Source organism: Dasypus novemcinctus, chromosome 13, assembly GCF_030445035.2.
Source record: "Dasypus novemcinctus isolate mDasNov1 chromosome 13, mDasNov1.1.hap2, whole genome shotgun sequence".
NCBI classification, from domain to species: Eukaryota; Metazoa; Chordata; class Mammalia; order Cingulata; family Dasypodidae; genus Dasypus; species Dasypus novemcinctus.
The window spans coordinates 61500917-61514149 of NC_080685.1; the positions used below are offsets into that span (position 1 = coordinate 61500917).

General features: G+C 43.8%; 1 protein-coding gene across 1 annotated transcript; it reads left to right on the forward strand.

Annotated features, from left to right (window-relative positions):
- The first annotated feature begins 10349 nt into the window (after window positions 1-10349).
- On the forward strand, window positions 10350-12482 carry IER5 (immediate early response 5). Its single transcript, XM_004461852.4, has one exon. The coding sequence runs from the start codon at window positions 10559-10561 to the stop codon at window positions 11537-11539; it is 981 nt and encodes a 326-aa protein (XP_004461909.2). The 5' UTR covers window positions 10350-10558; the 3' UTR covers window positions 11540-12482.
- Window positions 12483-13233: the final 751 nt, after the last annotated feature.

Consider the following 13233-nt stretch of genomic DNA (forward strand, 5'->3'; position numbering starts at 1 on the left):
GTTTGTGTACAAACAGGAACCAGGCCTGTAGTTTCTGGTAGCTGAGGTGGATTGTGATTTGGAGATTAATTCATGGAACAGGTTATTTTTTTGATGACTGCTTTGATTCCTTTGGGTATATTCTCAAGGATATTTTGAAAGAACAAAATCCAGAATCCAATTTGCTATTACAGTCTTCTAATCCGTTGGTGGCATATTTTGGTCCTGCCATATCTCCACTTTCCTCCTTTATCTTCAAGCTTCTGACCTTCTCAAAGATGTGTTGCTGGTCTGTTCCCATCATTTAGCTCATTGTGTGCTTTCCTTTCCCATCCACATCCCCACTCAGGACAGAAGACATTTCAGGACTCCAGAGAGCACCGGCTTGCAGAAGAGGGCAAGACAAAAATGGCAGGCTAAGAGAGAACAAAAAGGAGAAAAGAACCAAGAAAGAGAGAGAACAAGGCAAAGAATAAAGAAAAGGGGGGTGGGGAGGGGGACACAGCAATTCCAGTCCTTACCAGATCTCTCAAGACCTGGTGCTGAGCAGCTCTGGTAGCTGCAACTCAGGGTTATAAAAGACTGGCTGTAAGAGTCCTTCCAAACATGGGGGCGAGGCAGAGGAGAATTGCAGGAATACCAGAAGACCTGACTCATTCCCTGAATGACATCTTAAAGGGCGACTTCGCTACTAAATTATGAACTGGGGGGAAAGAAAACCTTCCCAGCATCCATCATGTGTTACTTTTGAAAATTATTATTTTGGAACACAAGCTGTTTCCTGTCTTTAAAGCCTATTATCTATTTCCCTTCCAGGTGGAGCCTGGGCTGCCTGCTAATTTAATCCCCTGGGTTTCCCCCTCTGCCTTCACGATCTCACAGATGATTCAGGCTTCATAAAGAGGGCACCTTTGTGTCTTCCTCCCCTGAAGGCCCCCAGCTATCCTGGCAGCAGAGATGCTATTTTGGGAATCAGCAGCTGAGTTGGGAGGATTGTTAATTGTTCGTCAAACACTTCCAGTGTAGTTAGAGCTCAAGGAAAGGGAGAGGGAGAGGAAGAGGGAGAGGGAGAGCAAGAGCGAGAAAGAGCACACAAAGCCATACCCTTTCCTTCGTTCTATTTTTCTCCACCATCTGTGAGAGGGAGGCCAAAAACGGGAGGTGGGTGGGAGGGGCTTCTTATCCTTCTCAGGCACAGACACATAACTATGTTGTTGTTTTTTTAAATAAATGTAATTCTTTTACCCAATTGGAAACACATAAACAAACATCATATTGGCCCAGGAATCAGGCAAAATAGTTTTAAAATCATTTATAGGCTGCAAAAAAACGAAAACAAAAACAAAAAACAAATAAAAAACCCCAATATGAGAGAAAAGGGACACCAAGGGCTCTGCCATTCAGTTGGACCATAGGATTTATTCAAACCAGTGGGTCAAACCGACTAAGCAATTCCCCATGACCCAACACCCTACTGACACACAACGCTACCCAAGCACACAAATCAGAACACTCATGTTGACACACACTATTTCCAACCGGGCAGAGACTGAAGATTCAAAACCAGTAAAAGACCCAGACTGATAAAAGGCTACTCAGGACTCAGACCTCAGGGGCCCCATGTGACTGAAACTTTCCATGTGTTACATCAGCCAGTGACCAGAAGTAGAAGAAAAAGAAAAAGAAAGACTGGGAACCAAAATATTGTGCTTCTTAAAAGGGCAATGCAACAAAACATTCAGTAATTAGTTACAAGTTCTTTCTTCCTTAACCAATTCTCATTTGGAAAGATGTCTGTTCCTATTTGGCTTTTGAAGAGCACTTGTTTTTTTCCCCACAATGGCTTTTTAGTATTTTCAGGGAATGTCAAAAGGAATTCTCTCATTAAGACAGGAACTGGACTGAGAGAACTTTATAGGGGATAATGAAAAAGGGAACGTATGAGAGTGCTACATATTTTACAATCATTTTCCCCCAGAAGAGTTCAGATTGCCTTATAAACATGTCTACAAATCCATTAGTTCTTGATTAGGCAGCAGATCTGAAACTTCCATGTGTCTGTGAAAATACTCAGAATTTGCTTAGTCAAATGAGCATGAGATGGGTGAGTGATTTGGGGTTTTTGAGATGAATGAGCATTCATGTTAGAATTTAGATCAGCTGTGTTGATCTAAAATGGCCTTGACTGATGAATTAGAATTTATTCTTTTAGCTACAGCAATTTGAATGGAATGGGAGAAGAAAGGCAAGAATTTCTCTCTGGCTGAAATATATATCGGTTGCCTCAAATGAGGAGATGATACCCAGTTGGATTTTTAGTACATCACTAACAGGCAATAAATGATTAATCAGAATAGAGTTGGCAAACAATTACTTTCTCAGTAAGAAGACCATACGTCTGTTAACAGCATAGCAGAAAAGGCAAAACTGTTTATCTAAAATTAACTTATTTTATGTGAAACCTTACCTTTTATAGGGAAATTGTATAGCTTAGGATCATGGATAATTATGAGCTAGAGAAAGAAAATGTACTTGGGATGATAGTTTGGTTAATATACCACTAAAATCATTTATTTGTAGTACTCTTTTTTCTCCATCTATTTGGCCATGTTTGAATATTTTGGAAAGCCACTAAATAATTTATTTATCAAGTATTCGGGGTGCCAGGGGGCAGGTACAGGGAGGGATGTACAAAAGTGCAATGTAGCATCTCTTAGCACTTAATAATGTTACTGGAGGGAATGGATGTAGCTCAAGGGGTCGAGTGCCTGCTTCCCATATAGGAGGTCCCAGGTTCAATCCCTGGTACTTCATAATAATAATAATAATAATAGTAATAACGTTACTGGGGAATAAGGTATATATCCAAGGCATTTGAGTTGCTCAGGACAGTAGAAAGTTTAGAAAAATAGTTTGCCCAGATTCATAAAATCATAGAATTTTAGAACCTAAATGGTCATAAAACAATCAGACTACTCTACTGACTCTCAAACTTGGCTGTACATTGTAATCACCTGTAGAGCTTTAAAATATTCTGATGCATGGGTCCTACCTCCAGAGATTCTGATTTAAGAGAAGTCTGACTTTTTAAGGGCACCCCTGGTGATTCCAATGTGCAGCCAAAGTTTGAGGACCCCTGCTTTCGTCCAACTCCACATTTTTACAAGATAAGGAACCCCTCCAAAATTGCCTTGCACAGCTGGTAGAACCCAGGATTCCTAACTGTTTACTGTTCCAGGCTGTTTCTCTTTGACAGCGTACTACATAGTACTCTGGATACCAGGCCAGAGAATCTGTTTTTTTGGCATAATGGTCATGAGGAGCCATTGAAAGTTTTTGTGCAGGAAAATGGCACGTTGAAAACGAATGATCTGGCTATTTCCAGGTGAACATCAGAGTTGAAAGTGTAGATGCACCCTAAAAACCCAGAAGAATGATGTTGTCCAAATGGGTACTCTCTCTAAAATTTAATTTTGCATGTTTGTATTTTGAATTAAAAAAACAACATTTTAATACTTTCTGTATTGTCACTATATTCAGTTAATTAGAATTGTGCATCTCTTTTTCTTTGGGACTAATTCTCAGTTCTAGAATGAAATTTCTTCTGGCCAATTAGCTCTAGTTTTTACATTTTTTATTTGATTTTCTCCTCAACTGTTCAACTAAGTATTTTATGTTTCATTTCCTTTTCACTTTTCTCTCTTCATTTTTTCCATGTAACAAACTTAATTTTAAAAGAAGTTTTAGATTACAGAAATGTTACATAGAAACTATCAGGGATTCCCATATATGCTACCCCCTCCCCCTCCCACATCTTCCCCAATTAATAACATCTTACAATTGTGTGGTACATTTGTTACAACTGATGAATAAATATTGAGGCATTGCTACTGATCGAGGTCTATAGTTTAATTGTGATTTATACTTAATTCCAATGCCCTATGTTCCACTATTATTCTGTCCCCCTCCCCTTAGAACCACTATCTTTACAACATTACATGTTCCTCCATTACTACCATATTAATATATTTACTTTGTCCATGGTTGCATTTCTCCTTTTTCACTTTTATTTGTCTTCCCTTTCCTTTTCTTTCTTGTCCAATCAAGGATAATTAACAATTGCCTGCAAGAGACCAGCTTATGTATATTTATATGACCCTACCACCCATCCCTTTATTTGTTCCTAGGGCAATATTCTCCAACAGAAATTTAATACTAGCCACATATGTAAAAAAGAAACAAGTTAAATTCATTTTAATGATATATTTTATCTCCAGTAGATCCACAATTTTATCATTCCAAATTGTAATCAATATAAAATATTGAGATGTTTCACGCCACAATAATTTGGTGTGTATTTTACACTTACAGCATGTATTAATTCAGATGCTAAATTTTCAAAAGGTAAAATATGAAATGTAGTTCTATCAAAAAAAAGTTGAATTTCAAGAAAAGTATATACTACCTCGGTTTTTAACTTTAAATTAATGTTAAATAATATTAAAAATTCAGTTCCTCAGTTGCACTAGCCACATTTCACATACTCAGTAGCCACATGTGTTGTTAGCACAGGTTTAGGTTTTGTTAAATCATGTCCCCCACAAAAAGCATGTTCAGGTCCTGTGAATGTGAACCTATCTGCAAAGAGGACCTTTGAAGTTGTTATTAGTTAAGGTGTGCCAAACTGAATGAGGGTGGGCCTCGATCCAATATAGCTGAGGTCCTTAAAGCAAGAGAAACTCGGCTCGGAGAGAGACCCAATGAGGAGCAGACAGAAGCTGGAAGTTAACGGAACTTGGAAGAGAAAGAGAAGACACTGCCATGTGCATTGCCATGTGACAGAAAAGCTGAGGACGCAAGGATCTCTGGCCACAGCCTCAGAACACCAGTCTTCAGAAAGAAAGCATCACCTTGCTTACACCTAGATTTTGGACTTCTAGGCTCAAAACCATGAGCCAATAAATTCCCATTGTTTAAGCCATTCCATTGTATGGTGTCCTTTTCTCATTCTGTGACTTGAGAAGATACTAGGATAATTATTTACTGAATTTGATTGCTCCAATTATTAAGGAATTTATTTTCCTGAGGTATATTAAAGGAGTCAGAGTATGAGACAGATGACCATAAAAACGATCTAAGGCTCCTTGGACAAAAATACAAAGTCTAGGACAAGAAGGAGGGCAGGAGTCACAGGTAGTTTAAGAAGCGAAATGGGGAGGAAGGAAAAAAGATAGGCAGTTTTTGCTGCCCACCCCTAGTCACATGCTCCTTGAAGATAACAAAATTCTACAGAAGTCAAGTAGCCATGAGAAAACAGATTAGATTGGGGGGGGGGGAGAGGGGGGGGTGGGGGGGTGGGGTTGAATGGGACCTCACATATATATTTTTAATGTAATATTATTACAAAGTCAATAAAAAATAAAAAAATTAATAAAAAAAAAAAAAAAAAAAAAAACAGATTAGAAATATGCCAGAACAGTGAAAGAGAAAGGGGATGAATTAAAAAGTGGATTATGAAACTGTCAGCTCTCAGGAGACAAAGGAGTATTGCTCATACGAAATGTTAATAACACATTTTCATAGAACATTTTCCCTAAAGAATTCAAGATGTCATATAAATGATATGTGGGGGTTTTGTATGATGATATGCATGTTTGTTTTGTAAATTCACAAGTTTTTCTATATACATATTGTTTATGTATGCATATATGATATACTTCAATAAAACTTTATTTAAAAAGAAAAAAAATGATTATTTGATTGCATAAGTAACTTTGACTCCCCCCAAAATTCCAAATTTCCTAATATTGAAAGGTAGGTACAGTACAGACAATTTATTTTTATTCCACCCATCCCCTTCTAGAACACTTACTAATTGTTCCTTCTCACTAGCTACTGTGTGCATAATCCATAGTGGGTTGGCATTGTTCTAATACAGACTAGACTCAATTGAAGGCAATATAAGTGCTAATTATCTGATAATGAACTTAGATTTCAACTAGTCTTATAAACATGGGAGGAAGTAAAGTCTATGGCAGCAGGCAGACAGCCCCGGCTGGCACAGGCTGCTGACACTGCATACCCTCCTGCCAGTGCCCAGCAGAGGAGATGGGAGTGGAAGGCCAAAACAGACCTGACGGATGCGCTGCAGCCATGTCCTCCAGAGAAGCTTCTTCCTTAGTCTCTCTAAGACTGCTAGTGTTACTGATCATACCAAGTTTTTATTTTTGTTTGTTTTTAGCTTAGAAAATATCCAAAATTGATCCCAGAAAATTCTAACTCCATTACCTGCTTGCTAAAGCTTAGAAGAATATGCTATATATCTTCCCACATTTTTGGTAGGTAGAGGTGATCATAACAGCCCTGGCCTTTCAGGGATGATGTCTAAAGGTACTATTTTGTTGGTGTAGGAGTTGAGGAAATTCTGATAGCAGTGATAATACTGTGTTCCAAGCCAGCAGGCATTCACTGAGCATCTATTATATAGCAGAGTACAAAGAGCATTCACAATTCAGCAAGCACTAACAGAGTACCTACTATGTGTTAGGCCTTAGTTTAATAATAACAATAACAACAATAACTAGGACTCAGTAAGTGCTTATTTGGTGCTTGGGACTATTGTTAACGCTTTAGAGTAGGTGTTTTTACTATTTCCATTTTTACACAGGGGGAGACTGAGGCACAGAGAGGTTATATAATCTGCTCATATTATATAACTAGCACATGGGTTTCAAACTGAGGAACTCTAGACCTTGGGTTCTTAACGAGGGGTTCACGGACACCCAAGGTTTCAGGGGGGTCCATGAACTTGAATTGAAAAAAAAATCAACTTATCTTTATTTTCCCTGACATCTAACTGAAATTTAGCATTTCCTTCCCTTATGAATGTAGGCAATAAATAAATTACAGTAGTAGTCATTTCACCTGATTGGCAAAGGGGTCCGTGGAACAAAAAAGGTAAAGAAACCCTGCTCTAGACCCAGAGCTGCCCTCCTCAAGATTTAAGATTAAATAGATTGAGTAGAATCTCACCTTTTCCAATTACAGCTGTATGACTTTAGGAAAATTGCTAAACATCTTGAGTCCTATTTCCTCATCTGTAAATGGGCATAATAATATCGACATTCAGAACTTTATAAGGTTGTGAAATAACGAATGTAGAGTAATTAACAATGGTAGATAATACCATCCCTGGGCTACTACTAAGCACATAGTCACTCAGTATGCACCGGGATGGCCATATCGTTGTTAAAATACTGAAATGATTCTATTCTAGTTGTTGAAACCTCTGCCCCAAGCTCCCTGGGTTTCCCCTTCCACCACCTGACCCCTCCTGGGAGCTCTTTAGAACCCCCTGGCACTGTCAGGGCCTCCAGAGCCCTGTTCTAACGGCAAGTGCCTGTGTCACACCAATTGTTAAATAATTTTCACTCTCTCCTGGCTGCAAACATAAGGCAGTTTCTTCCTGCTGATGAGGGGACAGTCTGGGAAGGAAAAACTGATGAGGATATCAGGAGAAAGTGATGAGGGCCAAGATGAAAGAGTGTGCTGGGAACAGTTGGATCTGAGGATGGTGACTCAGGAAGTTTTCATGAAAGGCAAGAGGCTTGCACCATCCATGACCTATTAGGGGGAAAGGAGGTAGGTCCTAGATCATCACTAAAGTTTCTTTTGTCTCTGGGTTTTTCTCATTCTTGCTACTTCCATCCTAGTTCAGGCCTGAAAGACCCTTTGCCTAAACTCCCACAAAAGTTTTGTAATTAAGTGGTTTTTTTGTACACCAGTCATTCTATCCACCCTGTGCTTCCCTCACTCGACAAACTTTAGTGGGTCCCTGTGGCCCCATCTCCTTATGGAGGCTTCCACGACCCGTTGTCATTAAGTCCCAGTCTCTGCTTCCAGACTTTTCCATTCATTTCAAGGAAGTTACTGGGCACACCTGCCAAATGGGATATTCCCTGCCCCAGAATCCGCTGCTCCTACTGCTTGGAAGTTATTTAGCACCATCCTCAAATACAACTTCTTCTGTGAAATTTTCTCCCATCTGTATTCCTTCCCTACCCAGCTTCTTCTCCAAGGTCATGTGCAGAGGGATGTGTTTTTAATAATCTATTTTGATAGCTTACTATATGCTAAGTGCTGTTCTAAGGGGTTTACATGTATTACCTTGTTTCATCCTCACAAAAACTCTGAGGCAGGTACTATCATTATCTCTATTTTCAGATGAAAAATACTGAGGCATGGAGAGGGGAAATAGCTTTCCAAAGGCCACAAAACAAATGACAGGTGGAGATGGAATCTAACCCAGGAAGCTGGTTTCCAGAGCCTGTGCTTTTAATTACTGTTTTATATTCACTACTGACTTTCAAAGAAAGAGAATAAAAAAGGAAATAAATTTTCATGTTATTACTCAACATATTCTGGTGGTTTTGTAATTATTCAAGTAGTTATTTTATCTCCTTTATCCAACTGAAAATTTCTAGAGGGAAGAACTCTGAGCCTCATAGTCTGGTTACCATCAGTAAGCTGAGGCAAAGATAGTGCTATTGAGCTCTTATGTCCTTTGAAAGATGCCTGATTGTGATTTAGTCCATGATGAACCCTACCATTCACTAGCATTCCCTTAAATACACACACCACTGGCCAAACCCTTGTGTGGAATCAGGTCAAATGTTCCATGGCTGCAAGAAAGCTTTGCTTAGTTTTTTCATTCAGTTTGTAGCTAAAGAGTTGTCATTTATCTTCTCCATAACAGGGCACATTTGCGTGTAATTTCTCCTTTTTTTTTTAAGATTTTTATTTATTTATTATTATTTTTTAAAATTTCTCTTCTCTTCCCTGCCCCCCCCCCCAGTTGTCTGCTCTCTATGTCCATTCGCTGTGTGTTCTTCTGTGACCACTGGTACTCTTGTCAGCAGCACCCAGAATCTGTGTCTCTTTTTGTTGCGTCATCTTGCTGCATCAGCTTTCTGTGTGTGTGGTGCCATTCCTGGGCAGGCTGCACTTTCTTTCGCGCTTGGCGGCTCTCCTTACAGGGTACGCTCCTTGCATGTCGGGTAGGGGACACCCCTGTGTGGCACGGCACTCCTTGCGTGCATTCGCACTACGCATGGGCTAGTTCATCACACAGGTCAGGAGGCCCTGGGTTTGAACCTTGGACCTCCCATGTGGTAGGCGGATGCCTATCCGTTGAGCCAAATCCCTTTCCCTCTCCTTTTTTTTAGAGTGATAGAAACTGACGTGTCCTGAGATTATTTTCCCTGAGTCATCAGGCAGGTCTGCGGTAGAGGTAAGCAGGATTAACCATAATGATTCTCCAGGTTCCCTATCCAGGATGCTGGAGAACCCTATGGTGATATCGCCCTGATGCCATGTATCAAAAACAATCTGTGGATGAAATAGGTTGTTGACTGACCAGAAAATTCTGAAGCACCCTTCCCCATATTTTCACCTTGACACAAATTGATATTATGACATCATGGTGAGAACACAGGACTTCTCTATTTGTATTTTTAGAACTGGATTTTTTCCAACGGTGGACTGGTCAGTCATTATGGAGAACCTGCAACATTTTCCATAGTAACGTATGGGACAACTGGGTATGTTCTAGAATCTAGAGAACAAAACGATAAATGCTGGCTTTAGTGGAGATCACTAACTTTGTATCTAGACACAATTTCTTTATAAGAAGCCAAAAACTTACATACAGATTTTTAGAACCCCCTTTTTCTTTCTTCGGGGTTAGGATTGACAGACGCTAAGGGGGTGTGTGCCATTGAATTAAGGGAGTAAGCGGCTCGCCAAAAGTAGTGTGTGCCAAATGTCATTTAGTAACACTATTTGCGTGGCTGTTATCCAGAGGTCTCCTCTGAGGCGTTTTGCCACCTTTTCCATTCGGTCCGGGTTGCCCTGTGGTTTACAGGAGGGTGCGGCCAGGAAATGGCGGCGGCTCGGGGGTGGCGTTGGGGCGGGGGCCAGAACTGATCTGGAAAGGTTAGGGACTTTATTGAGCAGAGTGCGCCACCATACTCGGATGGAAGTTCGAGCTTTGGTTCTCGTAAGCCGGGGCATCAGCCAGACTCTTTAACCACATACAATGCTAGGAGCTGTAAGACCCCGCCCACCCTCGGATCAGAGGCGGCGACCCGCACTCAGCCGGCCGCGGCTCGCCGTCGCCCCCTTTAAGAGCCTGCTCCGCGGGACTAATGTTCGAATAGGCCCAGGCGCCCCTCCTCGGCCTCCGATTGGCCGGGCGCGGCGCACGAGGGCGCGCCGGCCGGCCCCGGAACGGTTGGACGCTCTTCGTGATTGGCTGGCACTGGAGGAGCCTATATAAGGCGCGGGGCGGCCGGGCCCTCAGTTAGCGACCGGACCGAAAGTGGGCAGTTGTGTAGTGTGGAGAAGCTGGAGGGTCAGTTCGCGCGTCACCGGAGTCGTTTCTCTTCAGAGTCTTCATATTTTGGGGGCCCACCTAAGGGGCGGGCTTGTCTGCACCTCACTTTCCCCTCCCAGCCTCCGAACGTGCGGCCGGGGTTCGCCCTCCCCTCACCTCCGCGGGCGCCTCGTGAAGGAAGGCGGGATGGAGTTCAAGCTGGAGGCGCATCGCATCGTCAGCATCTCCCTGGGCAAGATCTACAACTCGCGAGTCCAGCGCGGCGGCATCAAGCTGCACAAGAACCTACTGGTGTCGCTGGTGCTGCGCAGCGCCCGCCAGGTCTACCTGAGTGACCCGTGCCCCGGCCTCTACCTGGCCGGCCCCGCGGGGACCCCGGCGCCGCCGCAGCAGCCCGGGGAGCCGGCAGTTGGGCCGCCCGCCGGCTGGGGGGAGCCGCCCCCGCCGGCCCCGGGCGCCTCCTGGCCGGAGACCGAGCCGCAGCCGGAGCGCCCCGCTGTCCCAGGCGAGCCGCGGCCGGAAGACGCGGAGCCCGCGGCCACGGCCACGGCGACGGGAGCCGGGGACACCCTTCAGGGCGGAGAGGCGGCGGAAGCTGCCTGGCGCCGCGTGGAGGGGCCGCGCGAGGCTGCGGCCGGAGGAGCTGGAGGAGCCGGAGATCCTGCCCAAGGCTCGGACGCCTTTCGCGAGGGGCTTCGGGTCGCGCGCCGCCACTGCTGCAGCTCCCGAGGCGAGGAGGACAAGCCCGGGGCGCTGACCGGGTCCCCCCGCGTTGACTGTTGCTGCGCGCCCCGGCCCGCCGAGGAGGCGCCCCCCGCGCCGGCCCCGGCCTGCCCCAGGAAGCGCGGCGCGGCGGGGGTGGGCGGCGGCCCCGCGGGCTGCCCGGCGCCCTGCTCCACCCCGCCGAAGAAGCCGCGCCGGAACTTAGAGGAGCCGCCGAGCGCGGGAGAAGAGGAGGAGGAGATGGAGACCGGTAACGTGGCGAACCTCATTAGCATCTTCGGTTCCAGCTTCTCGGGACTCCTACGGAAAAGCCCCGGGGGCGGCAGGGAGGAAGAAGAGGGAGCCGAGGGCGGTGCGGAAGCCGCCGAGCCCGGGCAGATCTGCGGCGATAAGCCGGTGCTGAGAGACATTAACCCTTGGAGCACAGCCATCGTGGCCTTTTGAGTCCCCTGGATCTCCGTACGGAAGGAGGTTGGAACAGCGGGCGTCCTCGAAGTGAGGAAGTCCCCCAGACCCTAGGCGCTGAGCGCTTTGGGGAGACTGGTTGCTGCCGGGTAGCAGAAGCTGCCCTTGGCCTTGGCAGGCCGACTGTGCTGTGACTTGAGTCTCATCTTGAGACCCGGGAGTTTGAGGGTTATTGGAAGAGGACGATCGTTAACTTTTGTGTATGTGTGTGTGTGTTTGTGTAAGTTTGTCTTGTAGAATTAAGACTATATCATCCTTCTTGAATGCACCATCCCTTCCCCGGAGCTTAAAAAATTTCGGGCAAATAGGGACTTTCCTCTGCCGGCAGCACTGAGAAGGAAACGACAAAAAAGGCTGGGAGTTCCCCACCCGTTCTCGGGAGAGGAAGGGACTTTACACACACCCCTCACTTGAAAGCTAGAACCGCACCAGGGCCCGGAGTGACATTTCCTCCTAGGATTCCTAAGACTAGAGGGATTTAGTCTGGAGCTAGAGACTTGTATTATTTTTCTCCTTCTCCACCGTTCTCTCTCACTGAAGAAACGTTTATGTCCTGTGATCAGTTTGGGAAAGGGAAATATTAACAGCCCTCTCTTCCCCACAGGATAAAAAAGCTTGATGAACTTCATAGAAGGGCTCAAGCTTGGAAATACGGAGTTTATAGAGAAAAGATATTTTTAAAAGCTCTAGGTCAGAACTACACAGGGCTTTTAAAAAGTGTTTAATGAAACAAAGTTTACAGACAGAAGCCCTAAGTTGAAAGACCTTATGGTTTTGTAGATACTGTGACTCCAGTCTTTGTTGTATAAAGGTTGGGGAAACTGGTAAGGTTTTTGTACAGTATTTTCTCCCTTTGGTGTATTGATTTTTGTATAAAAATGTAACTTTACGTGTCTAACACGTATTAAATATTTTGAAGCAACTTCATTGCCTCCTTGTCTGTTATCACCTGTCTGGGTTGGGAGGAAAATGAGAAGAAGGGAACTAAGGTCTGGGTCGGAAAATTGAAGGTGTGGTTAATATCAGTCATGCACAGATTGTGGACACTGTTTGCAGTCTTCAGTAGGTATCAAGAGAGACACATTTAAATCTCACAGTCCTCCCCTTCCCTCCCCGCCCTCCTCCCCCAATATAGAGGCCTATTTTTTGAAACCTGCCTCTACAATTGCATTTTTTTTTAAATTTTATTTTTTTTACAATTGCATTTTCTAAAGTCAGTTTAGACCAGGAGTTCTTAACCAGTGGGTCCATGAGCTTGAATTGAAATTAGTCAGCTTATTATTTTTATTTACTCTTGACATCATACGTTTCCTTGACTTATGACTATGCAATAAATAAATTAGTATACCTTTCACCTGGCTGGCAAAGGGGTCCACAGGAAAAAAAGATTAAGAACCCCTGATTTAGGCCAATTTGGTTTTCTACAACCCAATCTGATGGTATCTGATAATATTAAATAACTTGGACACCAACTTTCAAAGCCCTTCCCATCCATAAGAATATTTTTCACCAGCATTTTCTTTTAGTCTCCTGTTAAACTATATAACATGGGTCATCTTTCACCTTAGTTTGAAAATTTGTTTAGATAGTAGTTTACTTAAGCCTAAATGAGGAAGCTTCTGAGACTTGACTTCAACTGGTCAGATCCACCTCTGCATTCCAGTGGAGGTCAG

What these genes read in the sequence shown, in the direction of transcription:
- IER5 (XM_004461852.4), top strand. Translation starts at nt 10,559, where the DNA reads ATGGAGTTCAAGCTGGAGGCGCATCGCATCGTCAGCATCTCCCTGGGC.